Source organism: Bos taurus, chromosome 25 (genome assembly GCF_002263795.3).
Source record: "Bos taurus isolate L1 Dominette 01449 registration number 42190680 breed Hereford chromosome 25, ARS-UCD2.0, whole genome shotgun sequence".
NCBI lineage: Eukaryota > Metazoa > Chordata > Mammalia > Artiodactyla > Bovidae > Bos > Bos taurus.
In genome coordinates this window covers 1,794,436-1,814,223 of record NC_037352.1, presented here as the reverse complement: position 1 = coordinate 1,814,223, position 19,788 = coordinate 1,794,436, and the positions used below count along the sequence as shown (strand labels likewise).

The following is a 19,788-nucleotide window of genomic DNA, read 5'->3' as shown; positions in this document are numbered from 1 at the left end:
ATGTTGCAAATCAAACATGAGGCCCTCTCGTCAGTTCATGAGCTTTGCTGGTTCTGTGACACCGATCTGGTGACCTGCTCTGGTCTGAAAGGCCAGGGGAGAGCTGTCGGGTTTGCTGGGAGCGGGGGTGCCGCCATGCTGACTCTGCCCTGCGGGTCCGCGTCAGGCCCGTCTCCTGGCATGTCTTCCAGGCACAGGCATCCAGTGGCGAGACCTCCTGAGTCCCGTCAATGTGGACGACGACTTCACCTTCGGGCAGGTGCTGGGCATGCTGCTGCTGGACTCCGTCCTCTACGGGCTTGTGGCCTGGTATGTGGAGGCCGTCCTCCCGGGCCAGTTCGGCGTGCCCCAGCCCTGGTACTTCTTCATCCTGGTGAGTTCTGATGGCTACCTGCGTGCCCCAAGCCCTTCCATCCCCTGACCTACAGTGCCCAGGTCCGAGAGTAGGAGCTGGCACTGACTGGCTGGCCACAGGGCCTGTATGCAGCCCCACCCAAGCCGCCTTCCTCAAAAAATATCTGGTTGGGTTTTCTGCACACAAAGTAACAGAGCTTCTTGCAAAACTGATCATGTTGCTGGAGTGAACAGCACAAGCCCACCACCCAGAGAGGAACACCACTGACACTCTAGGTGTAGTTCTTCACATGGTTTCCTGTGCGTGTGCGGCACGCATGTATGTCATCTGACATCTATACGTTTGTTCTTAGAAAAGGGGATGATGTAAAAATGCTTGAGACTTGCTCTTTTTTTCTAGGTACGTTTTATAAAGTCTTAGTCGCTCAGTCGTGTCCAACTCTTTGTGATCCCATGGACATTAGCTCCCCAGGCTCCTCTGTCCATGGGATTCTCCAGGCCCAAATACTGGAGTGGGCAGCCATTCCCTTCTCCAGGGGAGCTTCCCAACTCAGGGATCAAACCCGGGTCTCCTGCATTACAGGTGGATTCTTTACCATCTGAGCCACCAGGGAAGCCCAGTGTACATCTTAGGTATTTTAAGTACATATACATATGGGTCTATTTACAAATACACTTTTAGATTTTATCTGTGCATATTTATAATTTTTTAATGTATTTGTAAATATATTTCTATTCAAACATGCGTTTTTCTCAACCAGCTTCACTTTTTAACAACTATATAGTATTCATGCGTGCACCACCTAATTGTTAACAAATTCCCTCCTGTTGATTAGCTAGGTTAGCCAGGAGCCACTTTATTGTTTATCTTTGGTTCAACTAATCTTTATCAAGTGTCCACTCACTTTGTCATTGTTGTTCAGTCGCTAAGTCGTGTCCGGCTCTTTGTGACCCCATGGACTGCAGCACGCCAGGCTTCCCTGTCCTTCACTATCTCCTAGAGTTTGTCCAAGTTCATGTCCATTGAATCAGTGCTGCCATCCAACCATCTATCCTCTGCCGCCCTCTTCTCCTTTTGCCTTCAGTCTTTCCCAGCATCAGGCTCCACCCATTATTTCATCAAATCTAAGATGGTCCTGATTCTTAGAGGCACCATCACTTTGACACCAAGAAAGAAAAATACTGGCCATTGTTCTGTGTGGTGGTTTCTGTAATCTGTAAGACACATTCTGATTTCAAAGTCTCTTACAATGAGAGACAGGTGTCCCCCAAACCAATGGAATGTGACACGTTGGAACCGCCCCATTGGCTGTGGGGTACACGGGGAGTGGGGCTGGAGCTGTGGGTGATATATTCTCCCCCAGCAGGGCTTCCCCTGGGGGGCTTCTTCCAGGGCCCTGTGCTCACCTCTCCTGTGACCCCGCCCACACCACTGTGCCAACCATGTGCCACCCTCGAGTGACCCCTGCGCTGCGGGAGCCAGACCATGGGAGGGAGGCCGGCCCGCGGGCGTCTGGTTTGTTTCACGAGCACCTGAGAGGAGCCGGGCCTCCCCACATCGCCCTGGGCAGGACCGCTTTGTGACCTGGCTTTGTGTTCAGTTTCTTGGTTTACTTTCCCTCCTATCACCTCTGAGCTCTGTGCACAGTGAGCCTTGTGGCAGAACAGGGGACAGACTCAGCACTTCCCAGGCAGTGGGCGCGGAGCTGCGCGGGGTCTCCGTCCGACCCCAGGACTCTTGGCAGTGCGTTCTCTGCAGCAGCACTTCATGGGGGAGGCCGGGGCTGGTAGGCTCGCAGCTCCAGCGTGTCGGTCAATGGTTGCTCTGTGTGTGGCAAAGAAAAAATGAGCTGACGTGACTGGGCCAATCGAGATTTCTGTTCTAGCCCTCGTACTGGTGCGGACGCCCAAGGACGGCGCTCGGGAAGGAGGAGGAGGACGACGACCCTGAGAAGGTGCTCAGGACCGAGTACTTTGAAGCTGAGCCTGAGGACCTGGTGGCCGGGATCAAGATCAAGCACGTGTCCAAGGTGCCACACCTGTGGGGACTAGACCGCGGCATCACAGGGCAGGAACCATCCTCTGGGCCTCGCTTTTCCTGGGTTCCTGGGGCTGCCCTCTGACTGGCACCTGGGCACCGGCTACCCAGGCTGTGCCCCAGGGCCCAGTGTGGAGGCTCAGGATCGAGTCAGGACCTGCTGTTGCCCCCCTTAACCTCTGACCAGCTTGGCAGTGGACGCTCTCTGGGCTCGCTGTATGCAATGCCTGGTCTTCCAGACCTTCTAGTCCTGCCCAGATGCTGGGTGCTGGGGGCCTGGGGAGGGGCAGGTCGGGAGCCGCAGGAAGGAAGGGGTCTTCCATCAGTACTCTGGCCTTGCGGTGCGCTGGGCATGATCTCCACCCAACACCCTCGGGTGGACAGGGATTCCCGAGGGAGTAAGATGGAGGGCCTCTGCGGTGAGGGCCCAGGGGGCTCCTGATGCCCAGGGTCGCCCCTGCCTCTCCTGCAGGTGTTCAGAGTGGGGAACAAGGGCAAGGCGGCTGTCAGAGACCTGAACCTGAACCTGTACGAGGGCCAGATCACTGTCCTGCTGGGCCACAATGGCGCGGGGAAGACCACCACCCTCTCCATGCTCACGGGTGAGGACCCGGCCTCCACGCCCCCTCCCCACCCCTGACCACCAGCCACTTGCCCTTAGGTGGCTGTCCTGTCCACGCTGAGAGCTGCGGAGCCGTGGGGGCCCTGGGACAGGGCGGGAGCCCCTTAGGCCACAGGGAGGGGCTCCACCCGCACTGACGGGGGTCCCGCGCCCACTCTCCTAAAAGCCATCCTGGACACGCTGGCCCAGCTCTGCCAGTCGCCCCGTCCTCCCTGAGTGCAGGCTCAAGTTGGGACCTGGGGTCCGAGGGTGTGGGGGACATGCCACTCATCCCTAATAAGCCAAGGTGCCCGGGATCAAGATCCTGTGGGGACCAGGCCACAGGGTCAGGAGGTCATGGGGCAGTAACCATCCTCCGGGCTTTGCTTCTCCTGGGTTCCTGGGACTGCCCTCTGACCTGCTCCCCCAGGTACCAGCCACCCCATCTCTGCCTGAGGGCTCAGGGCCGCATCAGCACCCAGGGCTGATGACCCTCCTCTGCCTCTGGAGGCCCACTCGGTGGGGCGGGGCACTCACCACGCGAACCAGGGAGGCTCAGCCCTCCTTCTGCTCCTGGAGGGTGTTTGCATTGACCTCAGGCCCCGGGGTCTTCTGCTCGGCCCTAGGTCTCTTCCCCCCGACCAGTGGACGAGCATACATCAGCGGGTACGAAGTCTCCCAGGACATGGATCAGATCCGGAAAAGCCTAGGCCTGTGCCCACAGCATGACGTCTTGTTTGACGACCTGACCGTTGCCGAGCACCTGTATTTCTACGCTCAGGTGAGCCGGCAGGGGACAGGGTGTGCGGGCTGCCGCGGTGGTCCCATCATCCGTGAGGCAGCCTCGGAGCCCTTAGCCTCCCAGAAAACCGAACCTGCCCCAGGGAGCCGTCAGCAGACTGTGGGGTGCAGGGTGGTCAGGGCATGAGGTCCAGCATGGGGAGGGACAGGGACAGCACCAAGGCTGGTGCCGCCTGGACGGGCCAGATCTCCATCCCTGCTGTTTCAGCTGAAAGGCTTGCCACGTCAGAAGTGCCCTGAGGAGGTCAAACGCATGCTGCACGTGCTCGGGCTGGAGGAGAAGCGGGATTCCCGGAGCAGGTTTCTGAGCGGCGGGATGCGGCGCAAGCTCTCCATCGGCATCGCCCTCATCGCGGGCTCCAAAGTAGGCCCGGGGGGCGTGTGGCGCGGCCTGCAGCCCAGGCCAGGGCTCTGCCGTCCTCACGGGGCTGCCCCTCCGCCCTCCAGGTGCTGATGCTGGACGAGCCCACCTCGGGCGTGGACGCCATCTCCAGGAGGGCCATCTGGGACCTTCTGCAGCAGCACAAGAGCGACCGCACCATCCTGCTGACCACCCACTTCATGGACGAGGCTGACCTGCTGGGGGACCGCATCGCCATCATGGCCAAGGGGGAGCTGCAGTGCTGCGGGTCGTCGCTGTTCCTCAAGGAGAAATACGGTGAGCGGGGCCGGCGGGCAGCTGAAAGTCCATTCCGCACGGGGTCCACGTGGCTGGTCCAGGTGCCGGAGAAAGTGCCCACTGGTCATGTTCCCTGAGGGCCCCTGAGGTCAGGTGGGGAGCGGCCTTCTCTAGACGGCCTGTCTGCTCCCTGTGGGTGGAGACCCGAGGCCCAGGCAGAGGGGCTGTGAGAATGACGAGGAGGAGAACAGAAAGTCTTAATCTGGAGCATTGTTTGGCCTTGACTGGTGGACTAACAGTCAATGCCGGCCCTGCCAAGAGCGGGGGTGCCGTTGGAGGAGCCAAGTCTGCTTGCCAGCATCACAGCTCCCGAACAGGCGGGGGGCCCGCGGCACTGCCCAGGGCGGGTGGGCAGTGGGTGCAGTCAGCCCCCTCTTTGCTATGTGAGTGCAGCTTCCCTTCTGGAGGACTGCTCGCCATCCGGCATGGTCCTGGCAGGCCAGGTCTGCTCATGTCCCACCCGCAGAGGAAGCAAAGGCAGAGGTGCAGCGCCCCTCCCCCAGACACCCCAGGAGGTGTGCTCTGAACCCCCACAGCTTCCCCTGGCCAACACACAGCCCCGCAAGTGGCAGGTGACCCCAAGTGCTCACCATCAGGCTGGGGGGAGGCTGGAGAGGACGGCCTTTGTCCTGAGGCTCTGTTACCAAGGAAGCAGGGAGAAGAGGTCTTGGGGACAGTTTGGACCCAGCCTCTGCCACTTGCAGTCTGAAGTCTAGCTCTGCTCTCACCTCCTTGTGCTCAGCACTGCGGGTCCTCCAGCATCTCTCCCCAGCGAGGGTGAGTGGAGGGGAGCTGAGCCCCTCATGACAGCCCTGAGGCACCCTGATGGGCATCGATTCCATTTCACTTGCCCCCATTCTGCAGCCCCTTCCCCAGGAGCCTGCCTCCTCCCCAGGGAGCCCGGGGCCCTGGGTGAACCCCACTGGGCTCACTGGGTGAGCACCGAACACTCTGGGGTATTCAGGCGCAGGCTACCACATGACGCTGGTGAAGGAGCCCCACTGCAACCCCGAGGGCATCTCCCGGCTGGTCCAGCACCACGTCCCCAACGCCACCCTGGAGAGCAGCGCCGGGGCAGAGCTGTCGTTCATTCTTCCCAAGGAGAGCACGCACAGGTACATACGTGTGGCATGTGTGTGTCCCAGAGCATGCACAGGTACATACATGTACCCCAGAACACACACAGATACATACGTGTCCCAGAGCATGCACGGGCACGTCTGTGTCCCAGAGCACACATGGGTACATATGTGTCCCAGAGCATGCACAGGTACATATGTGTACCAGAGCACACATGGGCATGTCTGTGTCCCAGAACATGCACAGGTATATACGTGTCCCAGAGCACACACGGACACGTGCGTGTCCCAGAGCATGCACAAGTACATATGTGTCCCAGAGCACGCACAGGCACATGTTTGTCCCAGAGTATGCACAGGTACATCTGTGTCCCAGAACGTGCACAGGTACATACGTGTCCCAGACTGTGCACAGGTACATACGTGTCACAGAGCATGCATGGGCATGTGTGTGTCCCAGAGCGCACACAAGTACATATGTGTCCCAGAGCATGCAAAGGTATATACGTGTCACAGAGCACACATGAGCACGTGTGTGTCCCAGGGCATGCACAGGTACATATGTGTCCTGGAGCATGCTTAGGCACACATCCTAGAGAGAGCACACAGAGGTACATACATGTCCCAGAACACACACAGGTGCAGATCTGAAAAGGGGGCTCAGTGGGACTTAAGGGGCCTGTGTGTGAGACACGCACCCTGCACCTGTGGGCTTGGCCAGGGTCCCTCTCAGCTCCTGGGCCGGTGATGGTTGGTACCTGGTGAGTCTACTTGCTGGGCCTGGGGTGCCAGGCCTCCCTGTGCGTCAGGGCTGTACCCGAGGGGAAGGGTGGTCATCACAGGGTGTTGGGTGCACTGGCGCTCTCCATGCGTAGCTTGCTCCTCACACTGCAACCATTCAGGGTTAGTGTGCAGCTGTGAACTCACATATCTTCTTGGTCTCGTAGTCTGAGCTGTGGACACATGCCTCGTAAACAGAGCAGTCTCCCCATGTGGGCAGGTAAAAACGAACTTCTGATTCACATGCAGAAACTTTGGAATAGAAAACTTACAGGTGCAATTAATCTTGCTACCAGCCTGACTGAGCAATGTGGTTTTAATCACGGCAGCGTTCCCTGACTTAGATGTACTATAATTTAACACCTACTCTGTCATCACATGTTCATGTTTTACAGACACACACATGCAAATATGCTAATGCACATCTTTCTAGAAAACTCTGTTGAGGTCTCCAGTGGCCCCTTGGGATGGATCCCCAGCAGTGGGGTACCTGTTACCAGACTCTCCCCGGACAGGTTTTGAGTTTGACTTCCCCAGCAGCAGGACGGGGAGGGTCCATTTTACCGACGCCAGCTTTGAATCAGACTTCTCTTCATTACTTGTGTATCTCATGGGTGGGAATGACCCACACTGCGTACTTATCATTTGTGTTTCTTCCACTCCTGCTGGCAGACTGAGCACTTCCGGTGCTTACTGGGTGCTAAGCGTCGCTGCTTCTGGCCGTTGCACGCCCCAGTCCTGTGTGTTCAGTATTAACATCGACCACTTCTGTTGTACCTTTTTTCCCATTCATTGAAGTGAAGTCGCTCAGTCGTGTCCGACTCTTTGCGACCCCATGGACTGTGGCCTACCAGGCTCCTCAGTCCATGGAATTTTCCAGGCGAGAGTACTGGAGTGGGGTGCCATTTCCTTCTCCAGGGTATTTTCCCAACCGAGGAATCGAACCCGGATCTCCTGCATTGCAGGCAGACGCTTTACCGTCTGAGCCACCAGGAAGACCTAATTCATTGCTGCCTTCTAATTTTGTGAGAGGTTTTTCCCTCGCAGATATTTTACATCAAATGGGTTCTATCTTTTCCTTTGTGATTTCTCCTTAGAAAGGACTTCTGTGTCCTACAAGTCCATGAATATTCCCCAATTTCTTTTGGTTTGGTCTGTGACTTCATGTACATGTGTGCCATCAAAGAGTGCCTTATAGGCCCAAGTACCCAAAAGAGGTTGTGTGGGGACTTCCCTGGCAATTTGACGGTTGGGATTCGGCACTTTCACTGCCGGGTTCAATCCCTGGTCAGGGAACTGAGATTCCACAAGCCACACAGCATGGCTGGCCAAAAAAAAAAGATTATTTAAAAAAGTGCTATGTTGGAGGAGGAAGGGGGACAGGGGGTGACAAAGCTGAGCTTTGTTTCTGAGACACCATCTCCAGAGGCTCACCTTCCTTTGCCCCTCCCCCACACTGCACTGAGGTGATTGTTTAGGAACACACCATCTAGAAAGTCACTGAGAAGCGACTTACCACCCTGGTCTCTTTTTTTTTTTTTCAGGTTTGAAAGTCTTTTTGCTAAACTGGAGAAGAAGCAGAAGGAGCTGGGCATTGCCAGCTTCGGGGCCTCCGTCACCACCATGGAGGAGGTCTTCCTCCGGTCAGTACCTGTGCATCTGCATCCGCCGGGGTCTCAGCCCTGCGGGTGGCTTTTCTAAAGGGTGATGATACAGCAGTGCCCTTGACTGTCATCTGGAACGCCCGTCCGAGCTTGACCCGCAGCCCGGGGTGGCAGGAGGGCAGCAGGCCAGCCCTCAGGGCCTGAGCTCACATCTGCAGGGCCCTGTTAGTAACACCGGCACAGACTCGGCCAGGTTCCCGACACTCGGGTGACTCAGACCGCAGAGCAGTGGAACTCTGATGCCCGGATGCTCCACTCCCACTGTGTGTGTCGGCCCCTCCCCTGGGCCCCTCCAGGGAGCTCTTCTAGAGTTCAGGTGATCATCCCCAGGCATGTCTCCTTCTGTAGTGAAGATGCGAAATTTAGCCTTCACCTCTCAGAACTGGGGCATGGGCTCCAAACAATTAACACATTAGTCAAGCATTTCTTGAATGCTTTATTCGGCAGATACAGTGCTAGGAACAAGAAATACAAAAATAAATGTTATGCAGATTTTTTTCCTTGGGGCTCACAGCCTAGAGGAGGCAATACCATCAGTGAATATAAATACACAGGTGCACAGGTTGGCTGGCTCCCAGCCTCAGTGCAGCCCCCCACGCAGCCCAAGGCCATGACTCCGATCTCTGCCACCTGAGGACCTGCCAGCTTTGCCCCCACCCACCCCCTACATGTACTTCTGAGTAGCTCAGTTGGTAAAGAATCTGCCTGCAATGCAGGAGACCCGGGTTCTATCCCTGGGTTGGGAAGTACACTGGAGAAGGAAATGGCAACCCACTCCAGTACTCTTGCCTGGAGAATTCCATGGACAGAGGAGCCTGGCAGGCTACAGTCCATGGGATGGCCCCCCGCATGCACCATCATGCCCGCCCCGAGGTGGCCCCTCCCAAGATACATTCTTCTGCCTCCTCGTCTCGGCATGCAGTGACCCCCGACCCTCAGGTCTCCACACTGTGACAAGCCCTCCCCACACTGCCGTTGTGCCCTGTGCCCCATCCTGTCCCCTGGACCGTCTGGGGCATAAATGCTGACCGTGGTCAGTCTCTCCAGGAGACCAGGGCCCTCAGGATCAGGGCCTGCCTGGTTTTCTCTCTCTCTCCTGGGCTTTGCCTGGTCTCCGCAGCTGGTGTCCTGGAGATAGGCAGGGATGAGTGTGTGAATGGGCACATGAAGGCCCAGCTGGCAGAACAGATGGCCATCTGCCTGAGTTCCCCTGACGGTCACTGGCTTTCCTCCTCTGCTGCCCCTCCCTCCCCGAGGAGCCTTTTCTGACCCGGCCTCCGTGTCTCGGCCAGGGTTGGCAAGCTGGTGGACAGCAGCATGGATATCCAGGCCATCCAGCTCCCTGCCCTGCAGTACCAGCACGAGAGGCGGGCCAGCGACTGGGCCGTGGATGGCCACCTGTGTGGGACCATGGACCCGACCGACGGGGTCGGTGCGCTGATTGAGGAGGAGTGCACTGCCGTTAGGCTCAACACCGGGGTGAGAGCGTGAGAGTATCAGAGGCCGTGAGGGCAAACGCGGGCATCCAGAGGGTCCAGGCCCCCAGGAAGAGGGCAGGTCGCAGTTCATGCTCCTGAAGGCTGGCCCAGAGAAGGAAAACCCGGAGCATTTTAACTGAACACCCGCCACTTCTCGTTGTTCTAACTTGGCCACTCACGAACAAGGGCAAATGCCGTTCATAAGGCTGACCGCCCCATGTACATGTGCCCTGTACCCAGCGAGACAGAGGCAGCCGTGGGCCCGTTTTACAGACAGGAAGCTGAGGCCTGGGCCGAGGTCGCCTGGGCAGCTCACAGCGGAGCTGGGCTCTGGTCCCTGCCAGCCTGACCTGCACAGTGAAGGACTGAGCGTGGGGAATACAGGCAGCGGGAGGTTTGTGCACCTGCTCTGCTGTGAGCGCGGCTGGAGTCTTCCAACCAGCAGGGACGGAAGGCCGAGGCCTTGGCTCCTCTCTGGGGTAGCACAGGGTCCCCTAACATCCTTGGATGATGGAATAGCGCCTGCCCTGCCGCCACAGCTGGTGTGAGGCCCCAAGGCCCAGGGGCACCTACAAGGAGGTGCTCTCATGGGTCGTCCATGTCAGGGCCCGAGCCCTGGGGGGAGGCCCGGGACCCAGCGCGCCACTGTCAGCTGGAGGCCCCGGGGGCAGGGGCAGGGCTGGCTCAGGCTGGCGGCCACGTCACCCCGTCCCCCTCTGTTGCAGCTGGCCCTCCACTGCCAGCAGTTCTGGGCCATGTTCCTGAAGAAGGCCACCTACAGCTGGCGCGAGTGGAAGGTGGCGGCGGCCCAGGTCCTGGTACCCGTGACGTGCCTCACCCTGGCCCTCCTGGCCATCAACTACTCCTCCGAGATCTTCGACGACCCCCTCCTGAAGCTGACCCTGGGCGAGTACGGCCACACCGTCGTGCCCTTCTCGGTCCCCGGGACCTCTCGGCTGGATCAGCAGCTGTCGGAGCATCTGAAAGACATGCTGCAGGCCGAGGGCCAGGAGCCTCGAGAGGTGCTGGGTAAGGGGCATCTCAGGGGAGTGTCCTGGGGGGCTTGGGGGCGTGGCTTGTGCTGGCAGAGGCCCCTTCTCACCCATGTGGAGGTGCAGAAGGAAGAGCTTGTGGCTATGGGGGTGCCCCCCAGGCCTGCAGCCTTGGGTCCTGTGGCTCCCACCCCGTGGCCCCACAGCCCCGGACAGCGTGTGGGTGGAAGGTGATGTGTCCTTTCTATGGTTCCTGCGGCCCTTCAGGACAGGCACTCAGAGCGGGGCCTTGGCAGGCTGCCGGCCTTGAGCCAGTCATCCACGCCACTGACCCTGCCGTTGCCCCTGCCGCCACCACACAGGTGACCTGGAGGAGTTCCTGATTTTCAGGGCCTCAGTGGAGGGGGGCGGCTTCAACGAGCGGTGCCTGGTGGCAGCGTCCTTCAGAGACACGGGCGAGCGCACGGTCATCACTGCCCTGTTCAACAACCAAGCGTACCACTCCCCAGCCACTGTGCTGGCCGTCGTGGACAACCTCCTGTTCAAGCTGCTGTGTGGCCCCCGGGCCTCCATCACGGTGTCCAACTTCCCCCAGCCCCGGAGCGCCCTACAGGCTGCCAAGGATCAGTTCAATGAGTATGTGCCCTGTCCCACCCCCTCAGGACCCCGTCCCCAAGTGCTCAGGACCTGCTCCTAGCACCAGGACTGACCGCCTCCACACCCGAGGCACTGCTGGGCTCCTCCCACGGGGACCCCAACCCCACAGCCTCCCCAGCCTTCCACATAAAACCTTTCCTGGGACAGCTGAGACTTTGGGGAGACCCCAGCCCACACACACTTAGGCCCCACCGGTGACTCCTGTGGATCTGGAGGGTGCTGCACCCTCTTCCCAAATCTGCACCCAGCGCTTGCCGATCTATGTCCTGGGGGTACGGCCTTCAGTGCCCGGCATATGTGTGTGTCGCTGCCCCTCAGTGGCCTCAAGTCTGGGACCATCTCAGGCATCTCTGTCCTTGGCCTTGTCACCTTCATGGTGTAGGACTCTCCTCTTCCCGATTGCAGAGCCCCTAGACCTCTGGGGACTGTCCAGATGAAACCAGAAAAGTCTGTTTATTGCAGAACTGTCACCCCACCTCAGGGCAGTTCATTGATGGGGCTTTCATCGCCACCTCCCACTTTAGACTGCCTCCTGGCCCTTCGGTGTCCTCCTCCCCTCCGCCCCCTCTCGACCCCACTGTGAAAGCAGAGACTGGGTGGCAGTCCTCTGTTCTCGCTGCACCAGGGGTCAGGCTGGGGAGTCGGGCTTAGCATGGTGAAAGTGGATGAGAACAGGAGTTTTTCTTTTGCTGAAACAGCTCTAAGAGATATGACCCACCTGCCATATGGTTCTGTGGTTCACGATGCACAATCGAATGGTTTCTAGTACATTGAGTGATGGAGCCATCACCACAATATAGTTTTATCGAATGTTTTCATTATCTTCAAGGAACCGTGGCTCCGTGGCAGTCACTCCCCGTTCCTCTTCCCTCTACCTCTAAGCAGCCGGGAGTCCACTCTCTGTCCCCGTGGTTTGCCTGTCCTGGACATTTCCCGTAGGTGGAATCAGACACCATGTGGCCTTGAGTGACTGGCTTTCACTCTCGAGTCTCATCTACATGTGCCAGCACTTCATCAGTTCAGAGCATTCCCCACCCCAGCACGGCGTGTTGAAACGTTCAGGGGGTGGGGAGGGGGCAGTTTAAGCTACAGAATGGTGCTGTTGGCCCTGGTCTCTGATAGGTGTTGCTGGCACCTGAAGGTCCTGCCCACTCAAGAATGAGAGTGGGGAGACTGCCACTACCCTGATGCCATGCCCAATGGCGGGTCTGACCTGGGCTGCCACAGAGCGGGGCGGAAGTGTCGGATCCACACCTGAGTGTCTGTGGGGAGTGGGTGCACAGGGAACGGAAGGCCACTGGGAGGGCGGCAGTGCCATCACTGTGGACCGGATGCCCAGAAGGGGAGCTGTTCCTGGGTGGGGTAGGGGGATGCAGTTTTCCTGGTATGGAGCCCCCTGAGGCTCTGGATTCTTCCTTAACCCTCTTTAGTGGCTGAGTCACTGCATCACCCACTTTGGACAATAGTGAGCCAGCACTGGATGGCCCAGCTGCCAGGACGTGCTGTGCTCTATTCCTGACCTGTCTTGTGCCCTCCCTGCCTCCCGCCACAGGGGCCGGAAAGGATTCGACATCGCCCTCAACTTGCTGTTCGCCATGGCATTCCTGGCGAGCACATTCTCCATCCTAGCAGTCAGCGAGAGGGCCATCCAAGCCAAGCATGTGCAGTTCGTGAGTGGTGTCCACGTGGCTATTTTCTGGCTCTCGGCTCTGCTGTGGGACCTCCTGTCCTTCCTCATCCCCAGTCTGCTGCTGCTGGTGAGCTGCGTGGCGCTGGGGCCTTTCCCCGCGTCTGGGGTTGGGGGAAACCCGCAGAATCACCCTGGGCTCCCAGCAGGTGCTGGCGGCACCACCCCTGCTGCGGGAGGAGGGTGGGAAGGCCCTGGCAGCCCCGCCCATCTTCACGCCCCGCCCCGCCGCCTTCAAGCCCCGCCCCGCCCTTCAGCCCCGCCCCCTCCGGTCTTCACGCCCCTGCCTGTCTTCAGGCCGTGCCCCTCCTGTCTTCACCACCCTGACTGACCCTGCCCACCTTCACGCCCCACCTCCTCCCTTCTTTGTGCCCCACCTCCCGTCTTCGAGCCCCACCCCTCCACTCTTCACGCCCCGCCCCCCGACCTCTCCTCCTTTGGGAGGTGGGGCCTGGGGGCTGCTGGGCAGGGACTCACGCACCCTGTCTGTGCCGCTGCAGGTGGTGTTCAAGGCCTTCGACGTGCACGCCTTCACGCGGGACGGGCACGTGGCCGACGCCCTGCTGCTGCTCACGCTCTACGGCTGGGCCATCATCCCCCTCATGTACCTGATGAGCTTCTTTTTCTCTGGGGCGGCCACCGCCTACACGCGGCTGACCATATTCAACATCCTGTCGGGCATCGCCACCTTCCTCGTTGTCACCATCATGCGCATCCCAGGTGGGCGCCAGGAGCCCACCCCTTCACCCACTCCGTGACCCGCAGAGCCGCTCAACCAGCCGGCACCCTGGCCAGGCGTGCTGCAGCCGTTGTGCCCAGGCGGCCCTGCCCCACGGCACCCGTGCACCCACACCAGCAGGAGAGCAGGGCCGGTGCTGGATCCCTGGGGCAGGCACGGCTGAGCTGCGTGGGGAACTCCAGACACCAGCTCTTCCTGCACCTCACATACAGGTGCAGTGTGTCCTCCCGTGCTGACTGGCCTGTGCTTCCTCCCCACAGCGGTCAAGTTAGAAGAACTTTCCAGAACCCTGGACCGCGTGTTCCTGGTGCTTCCCAACCACTGCTTGGGGATGGCAGTGAGCAACTTCTACGAGAACTACGAAACCAGACGGTACTGCACCTCCTCCGACGTGGCGGCCCACTACTGCCGGAAATACAGTGAGTGTCCAGGCCTTACTCCGGACAGCTGAACCCCTCGCAGGCACAAGGGCCACCTCGAAGGTGAAGCCGCCAAAATGCGGGCAGTGCTTGGGTCCCCATGTGGCTGTGACACACCCTTAGAGGCCCAGTGGGCCCCACCGGTGCAGCCTTCACCCAGGGGTTGGGCACAGGCACTTCGGGGTCGTGAGAGAGGACTGGGGGGGCTGGGACCCCCAGAGGGGAGGGGCGCTCCAAGCCACGGGTGCAGCACCCTGTCCCATGTTTCACAGACATCCAGTACCAAGAGAACTTCTACGCGTGGAGCACCCCGGGGGTCGGCAGGTTCGTGACCTCCATGGCCGCCTCAGGGTTTGCCTACCTCACCCTGCTCTTCCTCGTGGAGGCCGACCTGCTATGGAGGCTGAAGACCTGCCTGTGTGCCTTCCAGAGGAGGCGGGCACTGGTGAGTGGCCCGTTGGGCCTCCAGCCGCTCTGCTGGGGGGCACCCTGCCACCGAGGTCGGCCTTCCTTGGGGACACTGCGCAGGGAGTCCACCGGCAGTGCTCACAGCGTCCCCTGGGGCTCTCTGAAGCCATGGGTCGAGGGAGCCTGGGGCCTCGGGGATCTCAGTCTCCCCGGAGACCTGGGGGCCCCGGCGCCCTCGTGTTTGTCACATACATTTCTTCCCCAAACAAACAAAACCTGCCAAGACATCACTTGCAGGACAGGTGGCCCCAGGGCTAATGGGGCAAAGACACTAGGCTTTTCTAAGGAAAGGAGTGTGTGTTTCCTCGGGGCCAGTGTCAGCCCTGATGGCCGCCCAGCTCTCCTGGGAGAGAGTTGGGAGACCTGAGTTGGCCCGCGTGGGGCTGAAATGGGGTGAGCGGCCTGGGAGACCTTAGTTAGTTAGCTCTTCCTCCCACGGAAACGGACCCCTCGGGGGAGCTCACCCCGGCGGCTGTTTTCCAAACAACTAGACAGAAGTGTACACCCGGACGGCGGCGCTCCCTGAAGACCAGGACGTGATGGACGAAAGGAACCGCATCCTGTCCCCCAGCCTGGACTCCCTGCTGGACACACCTCTGATCATCAAGGAGCTCTCCAAGGTGAGGTGGCCCGCCCCGGCTGGCCCCGCCCAGACTGCTCTGCTCCGCCCCACCCCGGCTGGCCCTGCCCTGGGCCTCCTGCCCCCACCTCCGCATGGCTGTGTTCTCCGCGCACGCGCAGGTGTATGAGCAGCGGGCGCCGCTCCTCGCTGTGGACAAGGTGTCCCTCGCGGTGCAGAAAGGGGAGTGCTTCGGCTTGCTGGGCTTCAACGGAGCCGGGAAAACCACGACTTTCAAGATGCTGACCGGGGAGGAGACCATCACCTCTGGGGACGCCTTTGTTGGGGGCTACAGCATCAGCTCTGACATCGGGAAGGTGGGTGCGGCCAGGGAGGCAGGGATGAGGCTGGCCTCTGGCTCGAGGCTCAGGGACAGCAGGACGAGGCAGTAGCCGCGGCCAGAGCTAAGCAAGTGGTGGAGAGAGGAGTGAGGCTGTATCAGAGCACCCGGGGCTGGAAGATACCAGGCACGGCAGGCAGGAAGGCTGAGACTGGGTCCCCCCCAACCCCGGACTAGTGACATCTCTGGACCTGGGCACAGAGCGGCACCCACAGAATTCTGTCCTCTCAAAAGGACTCTAGTCTGTGTGCACAGTGATGGCAATGGTGCCCTGGGCCATTCAAACCAAGAACCAAAAGCTGGATGAAAGGTTAACCTTAAACCTCATGGTTGAGATCATGGAAGAGCGAGAGGCTTAGTGACGACCCCCAGCTGGAGTCTGCAAGCAGGAGCCACCCCTGCACAGAGGCCAGTCTGGCCCCTGAGACTTGGGCGTGGGTTAAGGACCTTATTGTGTGTAGGGGGCAGAAACGAAGAGCCACCCCTCTGAGTTAGCATGAAGCAGGCCATCCTGCTCCCGGGGACTGTGTGAACAGTTCCACGTGTGCTGAGCATGGCAGCGGAAGGAGCAGAGAAAGGCCTGTGCCTGGGAGTGACAGCATCTACTGAACCGGCATCAGGGGCTCCCAGTCAGCCATGCCACAACCACAGCACGCAGAGCACCCTCTCTGCAGGAAGGCTTTCATCCTGGACCTCTGAGAACCCCTCACGTAGTATTTCAAGGCCTGAACAGCACACAAGAAAAGCAGACAGAGGAGACCCCAGGCTGTGGCTGGAGCCCACAGACACCAGGGCTCTGTAGGGGGTCAAGCCCACCACTTTGGATTTGCAGTTAGCAGACCCAGATTATAAAACAACCGTGTTTCCTTTGTTCAGAGAAATAAACAAGATTGAAAAGGCATGCAAGGGAGAGGGATCTATAAATGTGGTCCAGGAAACGCAGGCCAGGGTGAGGAGCCTGAGACACATTTATTCTGTGCTTCAGTTGGAAGGGAGAGAATAGGGAAGAGATAGTAACTGCCACGGTCACAGCCAAGAAGGTCTCCAAACCAGTTAAGACCAGATCCTGGAAGCCTGAGAACCCAGAGGAGGTTAAAGAAAAAGAAATCCCATCTCTGGAATCCACAGAACCCAGGCATGCTTGTGCCCACTAGCTGCCGAACGTGGCTGGAGCTGGAGGCCAGCCATGCGGCATTCTGGCTTTGCCGAATGTGGCCACTCACCCGAGACCAGCTGCCATGCCGTCTTCTTAGGCTACACCCCGCCCCAAAGGTGTCACCAACAAACATCTCTTAATAAAGGGAGAAAGGGAAGGTCCCAGCACACGTTAGGTGTTTGTTAAACATCCGATGAACTACAGAGTGGATATCTCTCAGCTGTAAAGCATTGCGTAGACATGGTCACTTTGTACAATCAATGCGTTCCTGTAGCTGTCCACCCCCCTGCTGCCCAGGGTAGACCAGGCTTTGGCCAGTCTCTAACCCCTGGTTTGGGGGCAGTCTGGGTCCCAGTGCTCCCAGCCCTCACTGAGCCAGGCAAGCCTCTCTAGTGTCCCCACCGAAGTGCCATTTGGCAAGTTTTGGCGGAGGGTAGCCGCCAGGGCCAGTGGCACCAGCGAGGGACCACCTTGGGGAGATCTCCTGAGAGAAGGCTTCTGACCTACCAACTCCCTGCTGTGCTCCAACCCCAGGTGCGGCAGCGAATCGGCTACTGTCCCCAGTTCGATGCCCTGCTGGACCACATGACAGGCCGGGAGACCCTGGTCATGTTCGCCCGGCTCCGGGGCATCCCCGAGCGCCACATTGGCGCATGCGTGGAGAACACGCTGCGGGGTCTGCTCCTGGAGCCGCACGCCAACAAGCTGGTCAGGATGTACAGGTGTGCCTCAGTCCCGGTGACCCCAGACCTTCCCAGGGTGGGGTTGGGGTATCCCTTACCATAGAGCAGGGGGCACACGGGTCAGGGACTCCCACCCGTTGTTCCATGACCCACAGGGATATGGCAGCAAGGCCCAGGCAGTGCTAGATGAGAAAGGCTACCCTGCAGGTGCTCCCCACTGGAGGCACGGCCAGGCCCCCAGTCAGGCCCCCTTGGGTGCAGACAGACAGTGGTACCGCTCTCTGGGGGTTGCAGGATGACCCCATGGGCACAGCTCTTGAGGGCCTCCTGCTTTGTGAGGTGGGCCTTCCAGGCACATTCACCTTGTTCTTCCCGGGGGCTCTGCCATCCCTGGGCTCTGTCCTCTGCTGGGACCTGGGACCCCACACTAACTGTCAGCCTCACCTTTCCCCATGCCCCCTTGGCCTCAGCGGTGGCAACAAGCGCAAGCTCAGCACTGGCATTGCTCTGCTGGGAGAGCCCGCAGTCATCTTCCTGGATGAGCCATCCACTGGCATGGACCCTGTGGCCCGGCGTCTGCTCTGGGACACTGTGGCACGGGCCCGAGAGTCTGGCAAGGCCATCGTCATCACCTCCCACAGGTACAGCCAGGATGGGGGCTGTGGGCCGGGTGGGCCAGAAGGGGCTGGGTGGACAGAAGATCTGTCAGCCTCTGGTGAAGAGTCTGTGAGGCGAGTGGGCCACACCCTGAGCGTGGAATCAGGAACAGCTTGATCTGGGCATCAGCACTTTCCTAGGTGCACGGTTTTGGCGTGGAGGGCAGGCATCAGCATTCCCCGCTGATATATCAGGCTCCGCCCCCTCTTCCCAGCATGGAGGAGTGTGAAGCCTTGTGCACCCGGCTGGCCATCATGGTGCAGGGTCAGTTCAAGTGCCTGGGCAGCCCACAGCACCTCAAGAGCAAGTTTGGCAGCGGCTACTCCCTGCGGGCCAAGATCCGGAGTGACGGGCAGCAGGAGGCCCTGGAGGAGTTCAAGGCGTTCGTGGGCCTGACCTTCCCAGGTATGTGCTGCAGAGGGCGCCGTGCATCTGTGCATCCCTGAGCACTGGGACGGAACTCACGATTCCGGGGCCAACGCCACCCTCCCCTGGCCTCCAGCCTGGCCCTTGGGGACATGGTCTCTCCTTTGTGCAGGCAGCGTCCTGGAGGATGAGCACCAAGGGATGGTCCATTACCACCTGCCCGGCGATGACCTCAGCTGGGCGAAGGTGAGCTTGGGCCCCAGCAGGCCCCCAGCAGTCACTCCTTCTCCAGTCAGCTTTTTCCAAGGAACAATCACTTTCAGTTTCTGCTCTAACACTCAACCCAATACTTACTAGGTTTGGGGTGTTTATAGCCAAAATATCTGAGATGGGGGAAAAAAATTGGATGAAAAAGGGAACTTGCAGAGGGACCACAGCTGGGAAGAGTCAGGGTGGGGTGTGGCACCCAGGCCTGCTCACCCCAGGCAGGGGTGGGATTTCTGGTGCCCTTCCCACCCACTATGGCCAGAGGACCCCCAGACCCGCTGAGGTACCAGGCCTTGCCTGGCTGACAGTGGCTTCTCCACTTCCCTAGGTGTTTGGCGTTCTGGAGAAGGCCACGGAGAAGTACGGGGTGGATGACTACTCCGTGAGCCAGACCTCACTGGAGCAGGTCTTCCTGAGCTTCGCCCACGTGCAGCCACCCACCGAGGACGCGGGTCCGTGAGGAGCCGAGCGCTCGGTGGGCGTCCTCTCCCTCTGCGCCCACCCCGCCCTGCACCTCTTTTCTGATCGCTGTTCTCTACGATGGAGATGAGAATCAAGGCACAGCATGGACCGGTGTGTCGCTGCCCTTGAGCCGAGAAGCAGCCCAGGCGGGCCTGCGTCTCAGGTGGTCCCGAGCCCGCTGTCCAGAATCACGATCATCTGTGCGGGCAGGCCGCGGGTCTGGGCCAAGGGCACAGCCACACCCCCACGTTCGCACCTGGTGAAGCGGGAGGCCAGCAGGCCGGGGCAGCCGGCTCATGGGCTGCCTGGGTATGGACAGTGGGGTGCCCGTCACCATCCCCAGGGGCCATGTGGCTGGATTAGGCTCTGAGGTCTTGGCTCCCAGCACGGCTGCGTGTCCTGGGAGCTCCTCTCCAGAGAGCATGGACGCTGCACCGGACAGAGCCAGCCCTGAACCCGGCGTCATCCCACCGGCGTCTTCCAGGGGGACGCCACGGGCTGGGAAGCCAGTCGGGGACCACCTGGGGCCAAGCGGCTGTCCGTGGAGGGCGCACCTAATGCGCAGTGATTGTCTGGAAAATAAAGGCTGGGAGAGAAGGCAACCGTGGTCTGTGAGTCACGAGATGGGCCCGCGGCCCTGGCACCCACCCAGCCCCAGACAAGCCTCCTGTATCAAGTTCTAGATGAGAGCAGGGGGATTTCCTGGTGGTCCAGCGGTTAAGACTCCACACTCCCAATGCAGGGGGGCTCAGGTTTGATCCCTGGTCGGGGAACAAAGATCCCACATGCTGCAAGGCATGGC

At 59.8% G+C, this 19,788-nt stretch overlaps 1 protein-coding gene across 4 annotated transcripts in view; it reads left to right on the top strand.

The window, feature by feature from the left end:
* Nucleotides 1–19,588, top strand: part of ABCA3 (ATP binding cassette subfamily A member 3) — a 41,429-nt gene extending 21,841 nt beyond the window's left edge. For all 4 annotated transcript variants that reach the window (XM_010819069.4, XM_005224397.5, XM_010819068.4 and 1 more), the window contains 22 exons: nt 192–373; nt 2,241–2,384; nt 2,865–2,994; nt 3,620–3,774; nt 4,003–4,158; nt 4,242–4,452; nt 5,438–5,588; nt 7,877–7,975; nt 9,289–9,475; nt 10,200–10,503; nt 10,829–11,102; nt 12,676–12,880; nt 13,311–13,530; nt 13,810–13,968; nt 14,241–14,413; nt 14,928–15,056; nt 15,178–15,372; nt 17,086–17,273; nt 17,705–17,875; nt 18,106–18,296; nt 18,430–18,503; nt 18,853–19,588. In XM_010819069.4, the coding sequence (XP_010817371.1) occupies nt 192–373; nt 2,241–2,384; nt 2,865–2,994; nt 3,620–3,774; nt 4,003–4,158; nt 4,242–4,452; nt 5,438–5,588; nt 7,877–7,975; nt 9,289–9,475; nt 10,200–10,503; nt 10,829–11,102; nt 12,676–12,880; nt 13,311–13,530; nt 13,810–13,968; nt 14,241–14,413; nt 14,928–15,056; nt 15,178–15,372; nt 17,086–17,273; nt 17,705–17,875; nt 18,106–18,296; nt 18,430–18,503; nt 18,853–18,984 (3,830 nt within the window). In that variant the 3' untranslated portion in view covers nt 18,985–19,588. The remainder of the gene's footprint in view (nt 1–191; nt 374–2,240; nt 2,385–2,864; nt 2,995–3,619; nt 3,775–4,002; nt 4,159–4,241; nt 4,453–5,437; nt 5,589–7,876; nt 7,976–9,288; nt 9,476–10,199; nt 10,504–10,828; nt 11,103–12,675; nt 12,881–13,310; nt 13,531–13,809; nt 13,969–14,240; nt 14,414–14,927; nt 15,057–15,177; nt 15,373–17,085; nt 17,274–17,704; nt 17,876–18,105; nt 18,297–18,429; nt 18,504–18,852) is intronic.
* The last annotated feature ends 200 nt before the right edge of the window (nt 19,589–19,788 follow it).